At 35.1% G+C, this 23,319-nt stretch overlaps 1 protein-coding gene and 1 long non-coding RNA gene across 6 annotated transcripts in view; both read right to left on the minus strand.

The window, feature by feature from the left end:
- Nucleotides 1-1,051: 1,051 nt before the first annotated feature.
- The window catches only part of TMEM68 (transmembrane protein 68), a 48,176-nt gene continuing 25,908 nt past the window's right edge, over nucleotides 1,052-23,319 (minus strand). For 4 of the 5 annotated variants that reach the window (XM_028533918.2, XM_036031117.1, XM_036031118.1 and 1 more), the window contains 3 exons: nucleotides 17,039-17,099; nucleotides 14,814-14,953; nucleotides 1,052-1,863 (listed from right to left, as the gene is read on the minus strand). In XM_028533918.2, the coding sequence (XP_028389719.1) occupies nucleotides 1,771-1,863; nucleotides 14,814-14,953; nucleotides 17,039-17,099 (294 nt within the window). In that variant the 3' untranslated portion in view covers nucleotides 1,052-1,770. Of the gene's footprint in view, nucleotides 1,864-14,813; nucleotides 14,954-17,038; nucleotides 17,100-22,011; nucleotides 22,145-23,319 lie in introns of all 5 variants that reach the window. The other variant, XR_003686101.2, reaches the window with a different exon arrangement.
- Nucleotides 2,020-4,337, minus strand: LOC118501706. Its single transcript, XR_004904349.1, has 2 exons — nucleotides 3,471-4,337; nucleotides 2,020-3,408 (listed from the first exon to the last, which is right to left on the minus strand). It is a non-coding gene; the product is annotated as an uncharacterized LOC118501706 (long non-coding RNA).

Consider the following 23,319-nt stretch of genomic DNA (forward strand, 5'->3'; position numbering starts at 1 on the left):
TTTCCATTATTACTTATGTTTCAATATTCAGTCATATTCCCTCATTCTTCTAACTAGGGTTTAAATTCAAATAGCCAATGATAAAGATCTTATATTAAGCAGGACAGGAAACCTTTCTATTACTTTCAGTATCAGGGAACAAAAAGTTTTAAATAAAGCTGTAAAACCTAAATACTGTTTTTAAAAAAACTTGCTGCATTATCAATGAATGCTATTCTTTCTTCAGTTTTTAAAACCAAATAGTTACCCCAAAACATCACCTCATTCATTCTATGTTCATTTATTCATTCATTTTGGGAATATGTATCAATTTTAAACAAATATTGTGTACTACTTAGAAGGAAAAAAAGCTTCAAAAAATCATTAATTGACTATTTTCATTGAAATTAAAGTATATTTATTACATTAAAAAGTAAGTTTTCATTCTGGTTGAGATAAATGAATATGACTGTGGGTGAGAAATAAATTCATTTAAAATAAGAAAATGTCACATATTCAATTTCATAAGAAAATGAATTACAATTCAGCTTTTTATTTTTATGTAGCTTGTTTATTTATATTGCACATATCATATATACACACATATATACATACTTGTTATACAAAAATATATTTTAAAAAATCCAACTGGAGAGGAAGATATTGCATTTGATTACTGGTACTATTCTGTTCAATACTTTTAAAATTCAGATTTGAAGGAAACAACAAATCAAAAGCCATTAATTTTTCAGAAAGCTTTACCTTCACAAAAATTCATCATTCAATTATATTTTTGTTGAAACAGTAAGCCATTTGACTTGTTGCAAAGTCAAAATGAATAAGCCATGATATGAAGCAAAGGCAGAGTTTTCTTTAACTCTGCTTTCATCAGCCTAGAATCAACTTCTGACATGAAAGGAAGAGCATGACAGTGACTTTTAACCTTACAGTGATTTTTAACTTCTCGCTATTAATGCCATATTATAGGGCTGACAATTCACAACACACATTATATTGTTTGTTTACAGTCTCATTAAAAATCATAATTGTAAAATTTTGTTTTCTTAATTTCTTTTTTATTCAATTTGAATAATAGAACATCTTTGTCATTGTGCTTGGCAACTTCACATCATACCTGAAGGAGTAATTCAAATATCCATCCTATGAACAAAATATGTACATAAACTTATGAAAGATCTTGGTATTGTTTAATTAATTCAATCATAATTTTAATTCTACTATAACAATCACAGCAAATACAAAGAATTTAAGATAATATTCCTTACCACAGTCTAAACATGTTTTTCAAAAGTGAATTTTCGAGGCACAAAAACATTATGTGATTTTCCCAAGGTCATGAAAGAAATGAAAGGCAGACAAAAAAGCACTTTTTTACTAACTTAAGCATCTGTTCTAACCCTAGGTTATGGCGTCTTGCAAAATTAGCTCAGCGCAATAACTACAGAAACTAGATATATTATTTAGGAGTGCTTGTTTAACTGAAATTGCTATTATTAATAAACTTAATTCTAGTAATCTATACGTTTATCATACATTATTAGGAATTTATAAAAGGAAACATAATTTTCAGAATTATTAGGCATGTAATGAATTAAATTTGACATAACTAAATAAAACAAAATTTACAATTTAAACGAGTTCAGCAAAGGATGCTTATTAACACAAGTTTTACAATAATACATGATTATAAAACTTACAAAATTTAGAAGACAATACTATAGACACAAACATATTAATATAAATGTATTGAATCACCTTCTAGTGGATCTTTTAACTTTTATGAAAACGTTCTAACAAAGCACTCATAATGTTTCCCGGTATTCTTTGATGCTTATCAATCAAAGCTTGAACAGCATTCTTTGTCTATTAAGAAAATAAAAGTAAAGCCATTATTCTTTTAGTTCTCAATAGAGATCATTTATTTTATAAAGATTTTAATGTACTATTACTTTTAAGAAATCCTCCCTAATTTAGCACCCATCTCTCTTCAGAATTATTGGTTTCCTTCTCAGAACACCCATAGTATATTTCTTATACTTATTTTATTATGCTTGAATTACAGTATTGTCCACTTGGATATTTTCTACACCAGAGATATATCCTAACATTTCTACAGCACTGAGTACAGCAATGCCTCACATACAGTAAACTGCTGTATATTAAAAACTGTTGTATACTTTTCTTTCATCACCTTAGACACCAAAAAACTGTATCAGGCAATGAAAAAGGAAAAAGTGAGGAAAACTATAAATGAATGAGCCTATATACTTTAGTTCATTACCTAAATTTCTAGACAGTTTAACAAGACTTTAAATTAAATCCTAACAATATAAAAGTCAATTAGGATATTTCAAGAAATCAAAACTATTTGTTTCCCATTCAATCCATGACAAATGTTAACAATTTTTACTTTGAAATCAATTGTGGCTGTCCAAAAAAAAAAGTTTACACACATATATCATGCATGCATGTACATGCTTCCTTTCAGATGCTAACCTTTCAATGAGCCTTCTTTTTAAAATCTTGGGAATCCCTCTATTTAAATATAAGTAATAAACCCTAGCCCAAAGATGAATTTTAAAAATATGCCTCTATAAACTACAAATTTTCATATCTATGAAATGGAACTATTTCATACAGTTATTATAAGGACTAAAAGAAATTGAAACTATGTCTTCAGGTGAGTAACATATAGATTGTATTCTATGAAGTATATATTCTAAATTTTATCCACTTACTCAAAAAATATTAGGTGCTTTAGAAGCTATAACATCAGCGAAAAAAAGCTCAAATCTCAAGGCACTCATAATACGCATAATCAAGTACAAAGTATTTAAAATGTAAGATCATTTGTGACATGTATCATCTGAGATGTGAAAAGAAAGTATTTGGAAGTTCAGACTTGTGAGCCCATCTGGTGGGCAACAACCAGGGAAGAACACATCAACGAGGTTTAGTTTGGGTCTCCAAAGACCAATAACATTTCAGTAACAGTGAATGAAAAAAGCATGAGAAAAGAGACCACAGGAAAACAACTGTAGAAGGAATGGCAAGGTAGCGAGTTTGGCTAGAGTTTCAGGTATGTGCTCATAAGCTGGGTGGCATAGGCTTTAAAATTAGTATTCTATTAAATCATAAAGGGAGTTAAACACCAAGTGGAAAAGTATAGATTTTGTTTAGTATGAACTAAGGGATCAAGAAAGGATTTGGGGATGAAGAAATATAAGGACTATGTATTAAGAAAATACAACTGTTGCAAAGATCACCAATGATCCCCTTGTGTCACTAAATCCAATAAACATTCTTTTAATCTTATTTGACCTGTCAATCACCCTTGATCTTATTTCTGTAACTACTGATATACGTATGAGAGGAAAAGCTAGTTTCATCTGGCTTTTAGGTTATATCCTAAAGGAGGATGCATTTGTTAGAGGACAGCAAAGAAATGTGCTATATTAACAATAAAGAACAATCTCATTTTGTAGATTTATAACCCCCAAATCAAGCACAGATTTATTCTTCAAAGGTTCAGTAATCTTACTCATTTCCACAGCTTTAATTACCATCCATTTGCTGATGACTCCAAATCTATATCTCCAGGCCACTCAATTTCAAATAGCAATGTTCAATATAATTTCCCTTGACTGTTTTAAAGGCATCTCAAACTCAACCTGCTTAAGACTAAATTAACATTCTTTCCCCCTCATACTTTGTCCTTTCCTGAGTTCCCTCCCTATTATAGCCAATGACACTCACATAAATATAGCCAGGTAAGCCGAAGCCCCAGAGTCATCCTCAAAACTGCCTCTCACTCACAACAGCCATTCTATCAGTAGCAACCATTAGTATCACCTCCCCAATCCTACTCAGATCGGTCCACTTCTCCCCATCTTCTTTCTACCTTACTAATACACGTACATATAACATACATACATGTAAGTGAATCTGTACTTAGATGTGTATGTGGATATGAGTATGAGAATGTAGAGTGAGAGGCATAGAGACAGAAACAAACATTGTAAACACGGAAACAAAACAATGGAGAAATTAAGACTGAGAGAACTTTAAGGAAATATCCCAAATGTCTTCTTCAGTATTAGTGCAATAGATTTTAATTTAGATGTAGTGTTTACAAAATGGTTCTCGACAATCAAATGCCTGAATAGTCTATTACCCATTTTTAAAATGAGGTTCATTTCCACATTAGTTTGGATGCTAGTCATTTTGAATTTGTAATAATCCAGGGATCATTATGTTCTAGTTTATAATTATATTAACAACAATGAAGATTAGAAAATCATAACAATGTATTTACAAAGGAAAATTTCAAGTATTCTTTATTTTTTTAAGATTTTATTTGTTTATTTTTAGAGGGGAAGGGAGGGAGATAGACAGAGAGAGAGAGAAACATCAATGTGCGGTTGCTGGGGGTTATGGCCTGCAACCCAGGCATGTACCCTGGCTGGGAATCGAACCTGGGACACTTTGGTTCCCAGTCCGCACTCAATCCACTGAGCTATGCCAGCCAGGGCCTAAGTATTCTTTATTTTAGGTACACTTTAGTTCAATAATGACAACTTAACAGTAAAAAATATGGATGGAGCAACAAGATATTTAAGTAAATTCCCTCAAGAAATTCTACTAAACTATGCTTTAGTCAACTACTTCTGCTAACTTAAGTACTGATAATAAAGTACATGAAGTAACTGGAGACAATAACTAAGGTATTTCAATGGTCCAGAAAGACATTTCCTTTCTTGCTAAGTTTGAATTGGTGAAGCCTACACACACACACACACACACACACACACACACACACGGTGAAGCTTATATATGTGTGAAACTTATATATATGTATGTATATATGTAACACACACACATATATATATGGAGAGAGAGAGAATTTTTTTCATATGAAAAAATCAAGTCACTGGAATTCAACTATCAGTAATACATCTTCCTTAACTGAGAAAAGAAAAGGAATAAAATTCATTTAATTTCAAACCTGAAAGAAGCCTTTGAAATAAGGTCAGACTTTTCTTTCCCTCTCTCTCCATCAGCTTCTATTTTCACCATAAAAAAAAAAAAAGACAACATCTGTAAAGTGTTCCTAACTAGCTCTGACCCACTGAAATCCTAATAGATAGGCAGGAAAAAATTGAAAAAGAACAAAACAGAATTCGGTTATATCCTAAAGGAGAATGCATTTGTTAGAGGACAGCAAAGAAATGTGCTATGTTAACAATAAAGAAGCGATGTCACAGGGTGGGGTCTCAGCCTGGTGTAGGACTCCTGCAGCTATCTCAGGAAGGCATCGCTTCAGGATGAGAAAGGAGCCATGCTTTGCAGAGAGCATGTCCTAATCCTAAAAATCAGTGTCATCAAGTTTTACTTTCAAAATAAAAAAGAGCAATAAACTGTGAGTGTACTTAATGAACCATTAGAATAATTGGAAGTAAGTCTTCTAAGAATAGACAAGTTCATAGACAAGGCCCATTACCATTACCTTCGTGATACTTCTTATATATCAGCTATTTGATTTGAATAGTATCATCTAATATAATATAGTTGGTTCAGCTACTCATCCTTTTCTAAGTGTCTAACTTTGCTGAGTCAGACTATAACACATGCATTCATTCCTACCACCTATTCTGGGCCTTATCTGTAGAAGGAGCCCAGGTCCTATTCCACTAGAATCCAGTGTGGCCGTGTGACTGCTTTGGCCAGTAACATGTCAGTGAGAGTGCATGAGTCACTTCCAAACAGAAGCTTTGAGTGCCATCTTATGGTTCCATTCCTGATGTTTTCCATTTGCCATGAAATGGCAACATCCAACACAGGGTTCTTTCAGCCTGAACCCTGGATAAAGAAGACATGGACCTCAGGGGAAACATAACATGAATAAAAAGTAAGGTTTACTGTCCTAACCCTCTCAGATTCTATGGCTGTTTGTTATTGCGGCATAACCCAGCAAAGCTGACTAAATCATACAGTGTTCCCATGTGTAAAACAGTGATAACAAGGAAAACCCTAGAAAATTAAAGTGAGGGTTAAATCAGACTATACATGGAAAAGAAGAAGTGAGATTATCTGTTCACAGATGATATGATTTTATGAGTAGAAAATCCAAAAGATTTCACAAAGAACTATTAGAACTAATAAATGAATTCAGCAAAGTTGCAGGATATAAAATCAACACACAAAAATCAGTTGTGTTTCTATACCCTAGTTATGAACAATCTGAAAAAGAAAATCAAAAAACAATCCCATCAAAAATAATAAAATACTTAGGAGTAAACTAAGGAAGAGAAAATTGTATACATTGAAAACTATAAAAAAAATGCTGAAAGAAATTAATTAAGACACAAATAAATGGAAAGCTATCCTGTATTCATGGATTTGGAAGGTTTAATATTGTTAAGATGACCATACTATCCAAAGAAATCTACATATTCAACACAATCCCTATCAAAATTCCAACAGCATTTTTGTCCAAATAGACATCTTAAACTTTGTAAGAAATGTCAAAAGACACTGAATAGCCAAAATGATCTTGAACTGAAAAAATAAAAACAATGTTGCAGGCCTCATACTTCTTGATTTCAAAACATATTACAAAGCTACACTAATCAAAACTGGCATGAAGACAGACACACAGACTGATGGAACAAAATAGCCCAGAAATAAACCTTTGCATGTATGATAAATGTTCTTTTGACAAGAGTGACAAGACATAATGAGAAAACGACAGTCTCTTCATTAGGCAGTAGGAAAACTGGGTATCCACATGTAAAAAAGAGAAGTTGGACCTTATATTACATACAAAAGTTAAGCCCAAATGTATTAAAAAGCTAAACATAAGACCTAAAGCTAAAAGACCTGTACTGGGAAAACCACAGAACACTGAGGAAGATACAAATAAATGGAAGCATACACTGAGCTCATGGACTAGAAGAATTAACATCATCAAAATGTCCATATTACCCAAACCAATTTATAGAGTCAATGAAATTCCTATTAAAATACCAATGGATATTTCACAGATCTAGAACAAATATTCCAAAAAGGTATATGGAACCAAAAAAGACCCCAGATAGCCTCAGCAATACTGAGAAAGAAGAACAAAGTTGGAGAGATAATACCTGATATCAAACTATACTACAAACCCACTGTAATCAGGACAGTCTGATAGTGGCATAAGAACAGACACATAGATCAATGGAACAGAACAGAGGGCCCAGAAATAAACCCATGTCTCAATGGTCAATTAATATTTGACAAAGGGGGCATCAGCATACAATGGAGTAAAAACAGTCCCTTCAGTAAACGGTGTTGGGAGAACTGGACTGGTATGTGCAAAAAAATGAAACTAGACCACCAACTTACACCATACACCAGAATAAATGACTTAAATATAAGTTGTGATGCCATAGAAGTCCTAGCAGAAAACATAGGCAGTAATTTTCATATATCCCACATGGCGATATTATTGCCAATACATCTCCTAGGGCAAGGCAAATGAAGGAAAAAAATAAACTAATGGGACTACCTCAAATTAAAAAGTTTCTGCACGACTAAAGAGACCATAATTAAAAAGGAAAAGGGAACAGACTGTTTGGGAGAACATATTTGCCAATGGTACATTGGACAAGGGCTTAATCTCCATAATAGATAAAGAACTCATAAAACTCAACACTATGAAAACAACCCAATTAAAAAACTGGCAAAGGACCTTAACAGACACTTCTTCAAGTAGGACATACACATGGCCCACAGACATATGTAAAAATGCTCAACATCACTAGCCATCAGAGAGATGAAAATTAAAACCACAATGAGATATCACCTTACATCTGTCAGAATGGTTATCATCAATAAATCAACAAGCAACAAGTGCTGGCAAGGATATAGAGAAAAGGGAACCCTAGTGCACTGTTGGTGGGATTACAGCCTGATGCAGCCACTGTGGAAAACAGTATGGAATTTCCTCAAAAAATTTAAAATGGAACTGCCTTTTGACCCGGCAATTCCACTGCTGGGAATAGACCATAAGAATCCTGAAACACCAATTCAAAAGAACTTATGCACCCCTATCTTCATAGCAGTGCTATTTACAATAGCCAAGTGCTGCAAACATCCCAAGTGCCCATCAGTAGATGAGTGGATTAAAAAACTGTGGTACATTTACACAATGGAATACTATGCAGCAGAAAGGAAGACGGAAGTTCTACCTTTTGCATCAGCATGGATGGAATTGATGACTATTATGCTAAGTGAAATAAGCCAAATACTTTATGGTGAAAGACAAATACCGTATGATCTCTCTTAAAACTGAATCTAATGAACAAAATAAACTAATGAGAAACACAGAACCAGAGACATGGGAACATGGAACAGACTGTATCTGTAGGAAGACAGAAGGGAAAAGGAAAATGGTGGAAGGAAGGGAAAAGGATTAGTTAAAGAACATGTATGAATGATTAACGGACATGGACAAAAGAGAAGATTGACTGTGGGAGGGAAGGGTGAGCTGGGTGGAGGTGGGGGAAGGGAAAGAAACTGGGGCAACTGTAGTACAATCAACAATAAAAAAATAGCCCTGGCTGGCGTAGCTCAGTGGATTGAGGGCAGGCTGAGAACCAAAGTGTCGCAGGTTCGATTCCCAGTCAGGGTAGATGCCTGGGTTGCAGGCCATGACCCCCAGCAACCACACATTGATGTCTCTCTCTCTCTATCTCCCTCCCTTCCCTCTCTAAAAATAAATAAATAAAATCGTTAAAAAAATAAAAAATAAAGTAGAAAAAAAGGACCTGAAACTATACAACTCATAGAAGAAAATGAGAAAAGCATCATGGCATTAAATTTAGCAATGATTTCTTGACTATGACACTGAAAGCACAGATGTAAAAAGGAAAAATAGACAAATGGGACTACATCAAAGTGGAAAACTTCTGCACAGCAAAAGAAACAATCAACAGGGTCAAAAGGAACCTATGGAATGAGAGAAGATATCTGCAAATCATATATCTGATAAGGCACAGGTGGCAAACACAAGGTCCGAGAGCCGAACCTTGTTTTATCTGCCCCGGCACCTTGTTTCTCTCCTGAGGCAGTGCAGAGCTCTCAGTTAACCTTTCAGGAGTAGTTACATTTATACAGTTCTAAAATTACATTGAGCCCTTTGAAGGCAAGTGCAAGGCTGATTTGAAAATGAGTTTGACACCCCAGAAATTAATATCCAGAATATAAAGAGTTTCTGTAGTGTACTGGTTATCACATTTGCCTCACAGAATACACAAGGAAGTCCACAATTCAACAACAACAAAAAAGACCCCAAATTATACAATTAGAAAATGGGTGAATGATTTGAACAGACATTTCCCCAAAGAAGATATACAAGTGGCTAAGCATATGAAAAGATGTTTAACACCACTAATCATTAGAGAAATCCAAATTATAATTACAACGAGATACCATCTCAAATTTATTAAAATGGCTACTACAAAAAATAAAAAATAACAGGTTTTGGCAAGGATGTGAGAAAATTGGAACCCTTATGCACTATAGATGGGAATGTAAAATGGCATAGCCACTATGGAAAACAGTATGGAGGAGGTTCCTCAAAAAATTAAAAATAAAGCCCTGGCTCATGTGGCTTAGTGGACTGTGGACTGAGTACCAAACTGAGAACCAAAGAGATGCAGGTTCAATTCCCAATTGGGGCACATGCCTGGGTTGCAGGCTAGGTCTAAGTTGGGGGCATGCATGAAGCAGCCACACATCGATGCTTCTCTCCCTCTCTTCCTCTCTCCCTTTCCCTCTCTCTAAAAAGAAATAAAATCTTTTTAAAATTTTTGTTAAATTAAAAATAGAATTATCATATTGTGAGATATAGAAAATATACCCTGATCTCTGTCCCTGGTTTCTGGCACAGAGCTCCTAAAACCCTTGTAATTTTCTGGGTGATAGAAGTGTCTTTTGTTTTATTGAGGCAACTGTGGGTGGGCTCCTGGAAGAGGGCTGGTCACCACAAAGACCAAGTCATAGTTAGAAGGTTGGAATTTTCAGCTCCATTCCTCATTTTCCAGAGAAGGGAGAGGGGATGGAAATGGAGGTTATAATCGATCATGCCTATGTAAGGAAGCCTCCAAAAAATCCCAACAGTACAGAGTTCAGGAAGCTTACAGGTGTGTGAACACATCTACACCAGAAGGGTGATGCACCCACCTCCATGGGACCAGAAGCTCCTGTAGTTGTGACAATCCCAGACTTAGCCCTGTGTATCTCTTCATCTGGCTGTTTACCTGTATCCTTTATTACAACCTTTAGTAAACTGGTAAATGTAAGTGTCTCCCTGAGTTCTGGGAGCCACTCTAGCAAATTAATTAAACCTGAGAAGGGAGTCATAGGAACTTCCAATTTGTAGCCAAACGGGACAGAAGTTGTAGGTGACCTAGGGACCTACTACTTTCCATTGGCATCTCCAGGTAAATTGTGTCAGAATTGAGTTAAATTATAAGACATCCAGCTGGCGTCAGAGAGTTGCTTCATGTCAGGGAGAACCTCCAAACATTTGGTGACGAGTGTCAGAAGTGTTCTGTGCAAGAGTACACACAGGTGAAAGAAAGACAGGAAAGAGAGAAATGTTTTTCATGCCTGTGCTTTTGGTGTCATAGTCTTTCCCTACACAGGAGGGAAAACTAGAGTTTCTCCTATACACATCTGATACAGCAATCTCATTTTGGGTAGAGGGGATATCCAAAGGAATTCAAAGCAGGATCTCGAAAACGTATTTGCACACCCATGTTCACTGTAGCATTATTCACAAGAGCCAACCCAAATTGTCCATCAGTGAATGAATGGATAAACAGATAAACAAAATGTGGGATATACATACAATGGAACATTAACCAGCTTTTTAAAAAACAGAAATCCTGTCACATGCTACAATATGAATCAACTTTGAGGAGTGAAATAAACTAATCATGAAACGGCAAATAATGTATGATTCCACTTACATGAAGTTTCAAAGTAGTCAAAATAGTAACAGAAGGTATTTAGAATGGTGGTTGCCAGGGACTTGGGGGAAGATAAATGAGGATCTGGTATATGATCTCACTTATATGTGGAATCTAAAAATGCTGAACTTATGGAAACAAAGAATAGAATGGTGGTTGCCAGAGGCTGGGATGTGGGGAAATGGGAACTGTTAGTCAAGGATACAAACTTCAGCTATAAGATAAATTAAGTTCTGAGGACCTAATATATAGCATGGTGACTATAGTTGACAATACTGTATTACATATTTGAGAGTTGCTAAGAGAATAGATCATAAATACTCTCACCACACACAAAGAAAAGGTAATTATGGAGCTGATGGATGTGTTAACCTTTGTATGATAATCAGTTAGCAATATATACATGTATCAAATCTTCACAATGTACACTGTAAACTTACACAATGTTATGTTTTGACTACATCTCAATATAGCTTGGGGGAAAAATATTGTGTAGTCCATTACCATGAACCAGAATAAAGTGTTGATGGATATATATGATAAGAAAGAAGAGAAAAGAAAGGGAAAGGGAAGGGAAGGGAAGGAGGAAAGAAAAAAAGATGGTGTTCAGTGGGTATAGAAATTCAATTTTGCAGGATAAAAAGGTTCTAGAGATCATTTGCACTATGTTGAGTATATTTAACTCTATTAAACCATACACTTAAATTAAAAATGGTTAAGTTGATAAATTTACATTATATGTTTTTATAATGTAAAAAAAGATTTAAAGAAATCAAGCTATCTATATAAAAAAGCATAACATATAACATATGTTAAGCAAAAGCATAACATTCATCTTATTTCCTAGCAGCTTCAATAATATAACATTTATTGTTATTTATGTAGTTTCATACTCTCAGAAAAGTATAATTACAAGCTGAGGGTCTTATCTCATGTTTCTTTATCTCTTTGCAGGAACAAATAGTACTGACAATTCCCACTTTTGAAAAAACCTCACTTGCTGACTTCTCTCACATAATTTTACTTGTTCTCCTACCTCTCTGCTACTTCCCTTTTAGCCAGGTTGGGTTGTTTTCCATCACCTATTCCTTAAATATTGTATCTTCTACAATCTGTCCTTAGTCGTCTTCCCTCTCCAACTCGCCCTGGATAGCTCATGGCTTCAGTTATTATGTCAGGGCAAATGACTTACAAATCATCACTAGTTCCAACTTCTTTCCCAAACTTGAATAAAATATTTCCAAAAACCTACGTATATATGAGGTCTGTCCAGAAAAAGTCAAAGCATTGTTAATATAACAAGAATGATTTGCACAACACTGCTGTAACCTGGTAGCCAAGAAGAGTGGACTGGAATGCACATGTGTGAACAATGGTGACTTTACTGTACTAGTCAGTGTGGACAATAGATGTTGTTGAGTGAGCATGTGCACTGTGAGGCTATCCCACTCAAAATGACTGAGCAAGTAGAGCAACAAATCTGCATCAAATTTTGCATTAAATTTGAACATTGTTCCACAGAAACTATTCCCATGATTCAGAAAGCCACAGCTGTGGACAACTGGTAATTGCCAGCTTTATCATGACAACACACCCACTCATGCATCACATCTCGTGCAGAGTTTTGTGGCAAAACATCAAATCACCCAGGTGATTCAGACCCTCTATCACTCAGATTTGGCACCCTGCAACTTCTGCCTTTTCCCAATATTAAAACTACCTTTGAAAGGGAAGTTTTCAGACCATGATGAAATTTAGTAAAATATGACAGGGCAGCTGATGATGATTGGGAGAACTGTGTGAGGTCCCAAGGTGCCTACTTTAAAGGGGACAGAGGTATCATTGTCCTATGTGCAATGTTTCTTGTATCTTGTATCCTCTCCAATAAACGTTTTTATTTTTCATAGTACATGGCTGGAAACTTTCTGGACAGACCTTGTAAATGTATACATAGCTATTGTACAGGTAACTATATAGAATTAGTTTTCAAGTCTGGTGCATTCTGTCTCTGTACAATCTCTCAAATCTGTACCTTGCTCTGCCTTTCAAGTAGATAAGATCATTATCTAGTTCATTCATTCATCCAACACTTACTCAGATCTAATTACCTAATACTGTACTAGCAACTAGAAATACAAAATTTCATAGCATAACCTCTGCTCTGAAAAAGGGCATTTTAATTTACATGTCCTAAGTTATCACAGTTGCTAGCATCATCACAAACCACTGCAGAGGAAGAGATTATACATCTGCTTGCTCTGGCCAAAAAAATCTGAGAGCACCTGATATGAGTCATTTCCAAATAGAGGTTTATCCTAATTTAAATATATTTAATAGACAAATTCCCTGGTATGATTACTTAAGGGCCTAAAAATGTAGCTCCTACTTACTTTTTCAATTTCATCGACCAAACTGTACCCACTAAGCTAGTGAACCCAAATTTATTCCACAGCTGTTGTTAAGTGCTATTCAAGGAAAAACAGGTTTTGGTCAAATGAGATTGGAAAATGCTCTTTGAAACAAAGTTAAACAGACCACTTTACTGCAGGGTTTCTTAAAATCTTTAATATGTTAATGTGCTTTGCAAAATTTCTAGAGGAGAATTTACTACACAGTCTTTCCCAACCTCCCTGTTGTAATCACATCCCCTCAAAACTATTGGTATATGTAGTCAGTTTAGTTCCTACCACTGCTTCTTTGTTCATACTCCACCTTCCACCTCAAGTCCACACATCTAAGACATGCCCACCTTTCAAATGCCCTCATTCTAAAAAGTTTTCTAGTTTTTGAACTTATAAAGCAGTCACTATCCTTTTGGAGTTTTACTAGTCTCACTCAAATTCAGCCTTCATATTGCTTCTAGTAATCTTTCTAAATGCAAACCTAATACGGGTTGGCCAAAAAGTTCATTTGTTTTTTTCCATGAGATGGCTCTAGTACCACTTAGTTCTCTTTAACTTCATTTGAAACAATTTTGTTAGATTGCATTATGACATCTGCCACAACAGCTTGCATTTTACAAAAAGGCAGAAAACAATTAAAATTAAAATAAAAAAACATTGAAATTAATGAATTTTTGTGAAGCCATTTTAATATTGAAGATAGAGGAAGATAAGCAACATTTTTGGTATATTATACTTTATTATTTCAAGAGAAGTAAAAACACAACTAAAACGCATCTTGCTGGATGATGATCCACAGGGTCAGGCAGACCAATTTAAGTTGATAGTGATCAAATTGAGACATTAATTAAGAATGCTCCATGTTATACCATGAAGGAGATAGCCAACATACTCAAAATATCCAAATCAATAAAGTTGTTAGTGAAAATGAAAAATGTGTCATTTACAGAAAAAAGTAAATGAACTTTTTGGCCAACCCAATAATTTACATACCTTTCCTTTGTGCTTCCATAATACTCTAACATAGCAGTTCTCAACCAGGGTTGATTTTGTGCCCCAGGTGACATATGACAATGTCTACAGACTTGTTTTTAATTGTCACATTTTAGAATAGACCGTTCTTTGTTGTGGGGAGCTGTCCGGTACATTGTAGGATGTTTATGACCATCTGTGGCCCCTACTCACGAGATGCCAGTAGCACCACCACCACTTCCCAAGTCCTGCCCACTGTGACAATAAAAAATGTCTCCAGATTGGCAAATGTTCCCTAGGAAGGAAATCACCACTGATCTAGAGCATGCTTGTAAAATAAATTAATAAATTAATGAATTTTTATTATAATATTAAAACTAAAAAAGTCTATCAAAGGACTAAGAAAGAAAGAATAATTTACCTTTTCTGCTAATTCTTCCGCGGTTATCTTTGGGTCATATGGAATAGGATCACCTAAATAGGTGCGTAACTTCACTGGAAAACCTCCATACATTGGAGCAAATGGATAGCGGAATTTTTCATAAAGCCACCTAAATAACCCTGTTTTAAGGTAAACAAAATCATTTAATTGGTTACATATTCTGAGCATGTAACTACAAACTCTCAAATTAATTATGTAAGGTTTAGAGGAAGGTGACAAACAATTATCACCTCTTGGTAATTTTTTTTTTAATTGAGCTTTTCCTCAGTTGTAATAAATGTGCAAGAAATTAACAGAAGAAACTGGAGAGTAATGAGGGAGCTTATGGGTACTCTGTACTTTCTGTTCAATTTTTCTGTAAACCTAAACATTTTTTTAAAAAAGGCCTATTGGTTTTTTTAAATTAGCTTTTAAAAGTATGAGAATTTTAAAGGCAAAGTACTAAATTGCAAAACAAAGTGTAAAGCCTGAAACCAAAAACTAGAAGCTAAAAAGTCTAGAGACTCAAAAATACATAATTTAGCCCTGGCTAGGTGGCTCAGTTAATTAGAAGTTGGTTGGAATGTTGCCCCATACACCAAAAGGTTGCAGGTTCGATTCCTCATCAGGGCACACTGGTTGTAGGTTTAGTTCCCAGGTGAGGTATAAACAGGGGGCAATCAATCTATCTCTCACATAAACATTTTTTTTCTCTCTCTCTCCCTCCCCTTTCCACTCTCTCTAAAATTAATAAACATATCCTCAGGTGAGGATTTAAAAAAATCTATTTTTAGAAAAAACTAAGCATGATTTTAAAAAATATATGTGATTTACATGAATAAAAGAAAAAATGGAAGCATAAAATAAATTCACAAACATGAGACCAAAATGCATCAATAAACTACATAAAAACTAAAATATTACTGTAAATTAGGGCAAACATGACAAAGCAAAAAATTGCTAATGATAATGTATATACAATTTAGCAATGTTAAAAGTAGTAATAATACAAAATAAACTGATAGACTTTAAGACTAAGTTAAAAAAATAAATCTAAAAAAGGTAAGCAACATGGAATACATAATCATTAAGTGTACTGGAAATTTAAATCACTGTTTACATATGGAAACACCGTAAGACCCAAAGTAAAACTAAAAAAAAAGTCACTAGGCACTACTTTTTGATATTCAATTACCAAAGCAAAAAAAAAAAAAAAAAAAAAAATCAAAGCAGTATAAAAGGATTTTGAGATCACTTTGCAATTAAAGAAGCAAAATTAGGAATAATTTCTGGTATGCAACTTAAATTCTGAAGAATGATCTGTGAGAAATTAAAATTAATAATAAATAACTTTTGTTAAACAACAAAAGTTAAATGTTTCATCAACCTGCCTTTCCGCTTTAAATTTGAAAAGAAAAAAGAAAAAGAATAAGACCTATAAAACATAATGGAATATCAACAATAAAGCAATGTTGGACATAAAAGAAATAACAGAAGTTTAAAGTTCTTCAGGAAAGGATTTGTATGAGGATATAAACACTAATAATATAATGTTAGGGATATAAAATACAGTCAACCAAATGTCATGTATAAAGCTTACAGTAGAAAAATAATAGTATGAAAATTTCAAAAGAGAAACAAAACAGACATATTGCAAAGGAAAAGCACTCCTATAACTAGATTCAGAGCTTATTTTGTTACCACTCAATTAAAGGTAGGCAAAAAGAAGCAAGTGTATCATGGTTCAAAATATTTTAAAACAAACAAATAAAAAAGTAACAAATCAAGAAATAAAACCAAGGCAAATTATATTTCCTTAGGTTATTCACCTTAATTCAGTATCATATTGTCATCCATTGTTAAAGCTGCAACTTCTTCGGGAGTGAGTTAGGAAGACGGTCTGTTATATGTAAATCTGTCCTAACCTTCAACAACATGTTTTAATACAAGTAAATTACATAATGCTCTGTAATTTTAAAAAGTCCATGAAAAACAAGCTTCAGTATGTTTAAGAGGCAAAAACCCAACATCTAAGGACTGACATTTCTTAGAACCAGTTATTTAGCCTTTAAATAGGAAAACATCTACAATTTGAACACTTCATGGGTTCAAAAGCCCAAATATTTAAAATATTACATATGAAAACTTAAAAAAGAAATGAAAAGATAAAATATTGTATTATAAATATTACATTATCATTAAAAACCATATGAACTAGAACTTACTTGTTCCTCCAAGTGATCTAAATCCTTCTCGTATATTTTGTGTAAACATAGGAATAATGGGCTAAAGAGAAAATTTGAATTAAAAAGTAAATATATTAATCCATTCAATGTCTCTATTGAGTCACTAATGTAAACTTTTGAGGGACTGTTTAAGATTATGAAAATAAAGTACTTATAAAATAAAGGTATACTTTTATCACTAGGTTGCTTAGACTAAACTTGGTCATTTGTAGAAATAAATTAATAAAATAAATGTGGAAAGTTAAATTGATTTTAGTGGGTTTCTGAATGCTATGCTCACTGAAGAAAAAGAAGACAAAGAGTCTTGCTACTAGGAAATTTATATAAATTTAAATGACAAGTTTTGGCCACATGCTGTCACAAAATTAGTAAAACATCATTTATTTTTGTGAGCTTATTAAATCTAAAAATCTTCAACATCAATGAAAAGTAAGGATAAGACTCATCACACAAAAAGGAAAACCATATATATAAAAAAATTCTTCACATCATTAATTTTAGAGGACTTCTTACAAGTTTATGGTTCTCAGTTTTCTATGAATGTCAATAATTAAGTATAATTTTAAAAATGAAGACCTTAACCAAAATGCCATAAAACAATGGGTGAAGGAGCAAAGGATCATGTGAGGAGGTGATGCCACAGTAAAACTGACGCAGATGAAAAACTGAACATTTTAAAGCATACACAAAATATACCAAGTAAAATGGTTTTAGAATAGAAAAAACTGTGGAGACAGCAAGTGTCATTTGACTTACAATCTGTATTTGCTTAATACAGAAATACTTGCCTTGGTGAGCAGGGTTTGAGATAATGTAAATCAGCTGACATTTAAAAAGCCATTCCTATTCAGCTTTGGAAAAGAGTAAAATATGGTGGACTGAAGGAAAGAGACTATAGGTACAGCTTTTTTCATAAAATTATTATCTCACATATAACTAACTGACCTTTTATTTATTGTATCTTTCCCCTCCCCAAGAAGGATTCTGAATAGCACAGACATTGTTCACTGCTGTGTCCCAGCATCTAGAACACAGGTGGCAAACACAAGGCCCACAGGCCGAAGCCGGTCCTCCACCTTATTTTATGGGCCCAGGACCTTGTTTCTACCTGAAACAGAGTGGGTGCTAAAAGGAAGTGTGATGGATGAATTAAGGAAGGAACAGATAAACAGAACAGAGAGACAATGCTTTCAACATATTAGTCCATTCTCTGAATACAAAAGGTCAGATATAGGCAGCAGTAATCTTAACACCAGTTAGGAAAAAGAAGTCATGTAAAGAAAAGTCAGTATGTGTATAACAGGGTGCAGCCAAGGGGGAGGGCCCCAAATAGGGATTTGTAATGAGGTCCAAAACTCAAAGTATCCAGGAAATATTAGAAAAATATATATAGGATGTCCTCACCCCCACCAGGCTGAGCTGGGGGATGGGACACAGGGAGCAGCACCATTCAGACCTGTTTTCAACAGCTTTGCAGCTAACCTCTGGCATGGTCATTTAACATATCTATAACCTTTAACTGGTTTCATAGACATGTTAAATAGCTGTGGCTATGCTTTGAGCCAGGGGAATGGAAGTGACTTCCACCCAAGATGTAATTGGGAGTAACCTAAAGGACTTTAATATTTTAATGAAGACAGTAAGTCACCACTCTAAGTCTGTATAGCTTTAAATAAATATTTCCTTTCCTTTCTACAAATCCCTGGCATTGAAAGACATCTTTCCTCTGGTGGCAGGCATAAAGAACCTAGTGGGGGGTCCTTTTGGTAATAGTATATCTTACACCCCCCCTTGGGTCTGTTCTGTAACATGTGAAGGGGAACTCTTTTGCACTGTTGGTGGGAATGCAGACTGGTGTAGCCACTATGGAAAGAAGTATAGAGATACCTCAAAAAATTAAAAATGGATCCGCCTTTTGACCCAGCTATCTCACTTCTGGCAATATATGCAAAGGAACCCAAAACACTAATTCGAAAGAACATAAGCAACCCTATGTTCATTGCAGCATTATTTACAGTCAGCAAGATATCAAAACAGCCCACGTGCCGATCATTAGATGAGTGGATAAAACAACTACGGGGCATTTGCACAACAGAATACTAGTCAACTGTAGGAAAGAAGAAAATTTTATCCTTTGCAACAGTATGGATGGACCCAGAGAACATTATGCTAAGTGAAATAAGCCAGTCAGAGAAAGACAATACCATATGATTTCACTCATATGTGGAATCTAATGAACAAACTGAACTAACAAGGAAAATGGGAACAGACTCATAGATAGAGAGCAGGATGACAGCTAAGGGTGGTGGGAGATTAGGGGATGAAGGGACTAAGCAGAAAGTAAAAAGGACTCATGGACAAAAATGTGGTGAATGCTAGGGGGAGAGGAGTATAAGGAAACAAAATGGAAAAAAATGTAATGAAGATTAAATTAAATAAAAGAAAAGAAGTCAGATGAAGGATTTAAAATTCAATGGAGTTAATTCACAAAGCACGCATATGAGACACAGTACACTGATGCTGTTGTAAAATATGCACATTTTGATCTAGAAAACCACCAATAGTTTCATAAAATAAAATGATAGCTGAAATCTTAATGTCTTAAGTAGTTATGATGTTAGAATTAAGAACTTAAAATGCCTAAGGAACAGCAACCTTTCAGCTCATACATATGCCATTTTGCCTTCTCTAACCAGTTCTGCTAGATTTATGTCTCCTGACTGACGAACCCCAAAGTTTGTACTGAGGTATGCACTATTTAAACACTCTTCAGGTAACATATCATCCTTTGAATAGCTAACTTTCCAGAAGCTGGACATTTCTAGAACCTACTGAACAGGAGAAAGTTTACTCTAGCAGGCTCAGTATTCCAGGCTACATATTGGGCACATTTTCCCTAAATTTGCATTGAAGCTACAGCCTTAAAACTACAAATGTCACCTTGTTACAACTTGATCTTGTAGTACAATTATTCATTTCTTTCCTTGTGCATACTTTGTATACAAGGTAGTTGCATAAATAACCTAGCACCACATTCTGATTACACATATACATGTGTCTCTTTATGGATGCATATGTGTAACAGGGTGCAGCCAAGAGGGGGACCCCAAATAGGGATTTGGAATGGGGTCCAGAACTCAGGGTATCCAGGAAATATTAGGATGTCCTCACCGCACCCCCCCCCTCCAGGTGTGGGCTGGAGGAAGGGACAAATGGAGCAGGGCCATTGAGAGCTGTTTTGCATAGCAACAGCTTTGCAGCTAACCTCTGGCACGGTCATTTAACATATCTATAACCTTTAACTGGTTACATAGATATGTTAAATAGCTGTGGCCATGCTCTGAGTCAAAGAAATGGAAGTAACCTCCCCAACAAGACATAACTGGGGGGCAGGTCCTCAAGTTACAGCGCCTACATGGGAGCTTAGAGAAGACTGGCTCCGTGACATGGGATCACACCTGCCCCGACTCACAGTGGCAGCCCAGTAAAGCTGGAAGGATATGAGAGGGCTAGCAAGTGTAGCTGATGGTGGGAGGAATCGCAAATGGGGCTGCAGAGGAAGACTGGCACGGAGATTTAAACCCAGACACAGCAGCCATTAAGGAGAGAACCACTCAGTCTTTATTAGAATGGGAACTCCCGCAGCCCTGCGAGAGAGAATCACCATGCAGCTTTAGCAGAGAACCGCCACTCAGCTTTGGCATAGTGGTGACCCCCCTCCTTGCAGCCATTGAGGAAGGAGAACCACACAGTTTTGGCTGAGCGGAGACTCCTGCAGCCATAGTGCAGAGAGGACCACGTGGCTGTGGCAATAGAAAGGAGAGCCACTCCGCTTTGCCAGAGTGCCCCCACCCCCCCGCAGCTTTAGAAGGGGGAACCACCACCCGGCTTTAGCAGAGATCCCAGAGACACAGCTGATGATGCCGGGAACCAAGGAAGGCCTACCAGCCGAGATGGATTACTGGGAAGAATAGGGGGCTGCCTGAGCCACAGGCTTCTATTTCTTTCCCTGAGATACGGTACCCCAGCCTGGGCAGAGTGGGGGAAGGAAGGACCGTGTGTGTTTGTGGGTGTTTTAAGGGACTTTGGGATTCTGATGAAGACATTAGGTATTACTTTAAGTCTGTATAGCATTAAATAAACATTTCCTTTCCTTTTCACGAATCTCTGGCATTAAGAGATGTCTTTCCTTTGGCAGCAGACATAACGAACCCGGGGGGATTCCTTTCAGGTATTAGTACATTGCCTTGGTCCCCCCTCTCCTTGTGCTCGGTAACACATGCACACATGTACAAAAGAGAACGTGTATTTTGTTAAAATTGTTCTTGGAGAACCAGTCTCATGGTCTTAGAGTCTTAACTTTTCCACTAAAAAAAAATGGGAACCACTGGACGAGTTACTTACCATGTCTAACTCTCAGTTTCTTCATGTTAATATGGGGCTACTAACTACCATATCTCAAAGAGTTTTTTTAATAGGTTGAAATACTACACATAAAAAATTTTACTCAGTTTATTTCCTTTTATATCTGTTATTTGTTTTCCAACTAAACAGGCTAATATTTTTCCAACTTATTTGAATATGAAATTACCTAAAAATTCTTATTCAAGTCATAATTCTGAGGAATTCACAAAGTAAGAGTGATTTATACTATTAGTTGTAACTTTCAAATGAACCTTAAGTATTTTCTAAATAATGTTTTGTGAGCTTACATTGACGATCTAAGCTTTTTTGCTTTAATTTCTGTCACAAGTCACAATTTAAATGTAGTTAATACTGCAATAATAGTCTTAAATTTTTGGCCAAAGTTTATGATAATTCTGTGAGGCCTATGGAGGGGTTTTCCAGGCAGGATACTTATGACATTGACAACTATACCCATATATAATTGAAAGTTCTCTTTCCCTCAAGTATGGGGAAGGCCCCTCTAATCTCAAGGTCAGCAGACTCACTGTGAAATGCAGTCAGTGATGGCAACAGCACTGGTTGCCTGCAGTCCTGAACTGCGTGTTCTGCTCTGCTTCTGCCTTGCTGTGTGACCCGGTCCCTCCATCCCTTCATCTCTCTGTGCCTGTGTTTCCTCATCTGCAACATTGGAATAATTACATGTCACCTACTTACTATACAGGAGTACCAACATAAAGCCTTTAAAAGCACTACAAAAGGTTGGGGTGGTACAAAACTTAACAAACTTACAATGCTCTTTTGTAAATCAGCAGTGTTAAAGATTTTTGTTTATAAACTTGTAAAAGGCTGTTTCTTAAATTTTCTCAAGGTTCATACAAAAACTTTAAATTATCTATATTATCTTAATCTAGAAATGCTTTCAAGGATTGGAATAAGAGTTTCTTTCTCTACATAATTTCTTTCTTTCAGGCCTTCTTCCAGGCAATGTTCTTTAAAACTATTAACAATGAGAAATTAGAATCCCATGATCAATTTATGTAATTCCAAACCTATTGACATTTTTCTCTTAAACCTTAGAAGAAATAATTCTTGCAAAATATAAACATGAAAATTGAACTATTTATGAATAGAGTTTAGCTTTTATCATTGCTCAATTACATATTATATATCCTTCATTTTTGTATAGCTGTGTATATATCCTTCTGTATTCTATATTACTTATATAGCCTAAGGTTTTGTTTTCTACATTAGTACTTATGAATTTTTGGAAAATAAAATGTGCTATAAATTAATTTTCTATATCACTGATACTATTAACATAAAATTGAATTCAGAAGGCTCCTTTCTAGAAAGCTGTACTTGAACAATAAAAAAATGTTAAAAAAAGGTTCCTTTCTGGTATTGTTTAACATTGTATTAAAAAATCAATTTAATTTAACAAATACAAATAGCCTACTCAGTGCCAGTCATTATACTAGAGACTTAGAATATAAAAAGATGGCCTGTCCTCAGAAAGTTTATAATCTACTACAGGACAATAGTACTTCAGTTTTTATGTTTTGTATTATTAAACACTTGGGCAAGTCCATTAACTCTTATACTAGGACCGTGTTATTAAAGTACTATACAGCAATAACTTACTTCTAGGAGCTACATATACATGTGTACAGGAGAGAATAGAGCTCAATACATTTGAATTTACTGCAATTCTGCAATTAAAAATGTAGAGAAAACTTTCACTCTTCTTCAAATATTGATCTTGGGTTAGAATAAATTATCCATTATGTTTTACTTTTTTAATCAACAATCTGTATTTGCAAGATGAATGGGCAAGCTAAGAGTGTAGACTGATT

The sequence above is a fragment of the Phyllostomus discolor genome, chromosome 7, assembly GCF_004126475.2.
Source record: "Phyllostomus discolor isolate MPI-MPIP mPhyDis1 chromosome 7, mPhyDis1.pri.v3, whole genome shotgun sequence".
In the NCBI taxonomy this organism is placed as follows: Eukaryota; Metazoa; Chordata; class Mammalia; order Chiroptera; family Phyllostomidae; genus Phyllostomus; species Phyllostomus discolor.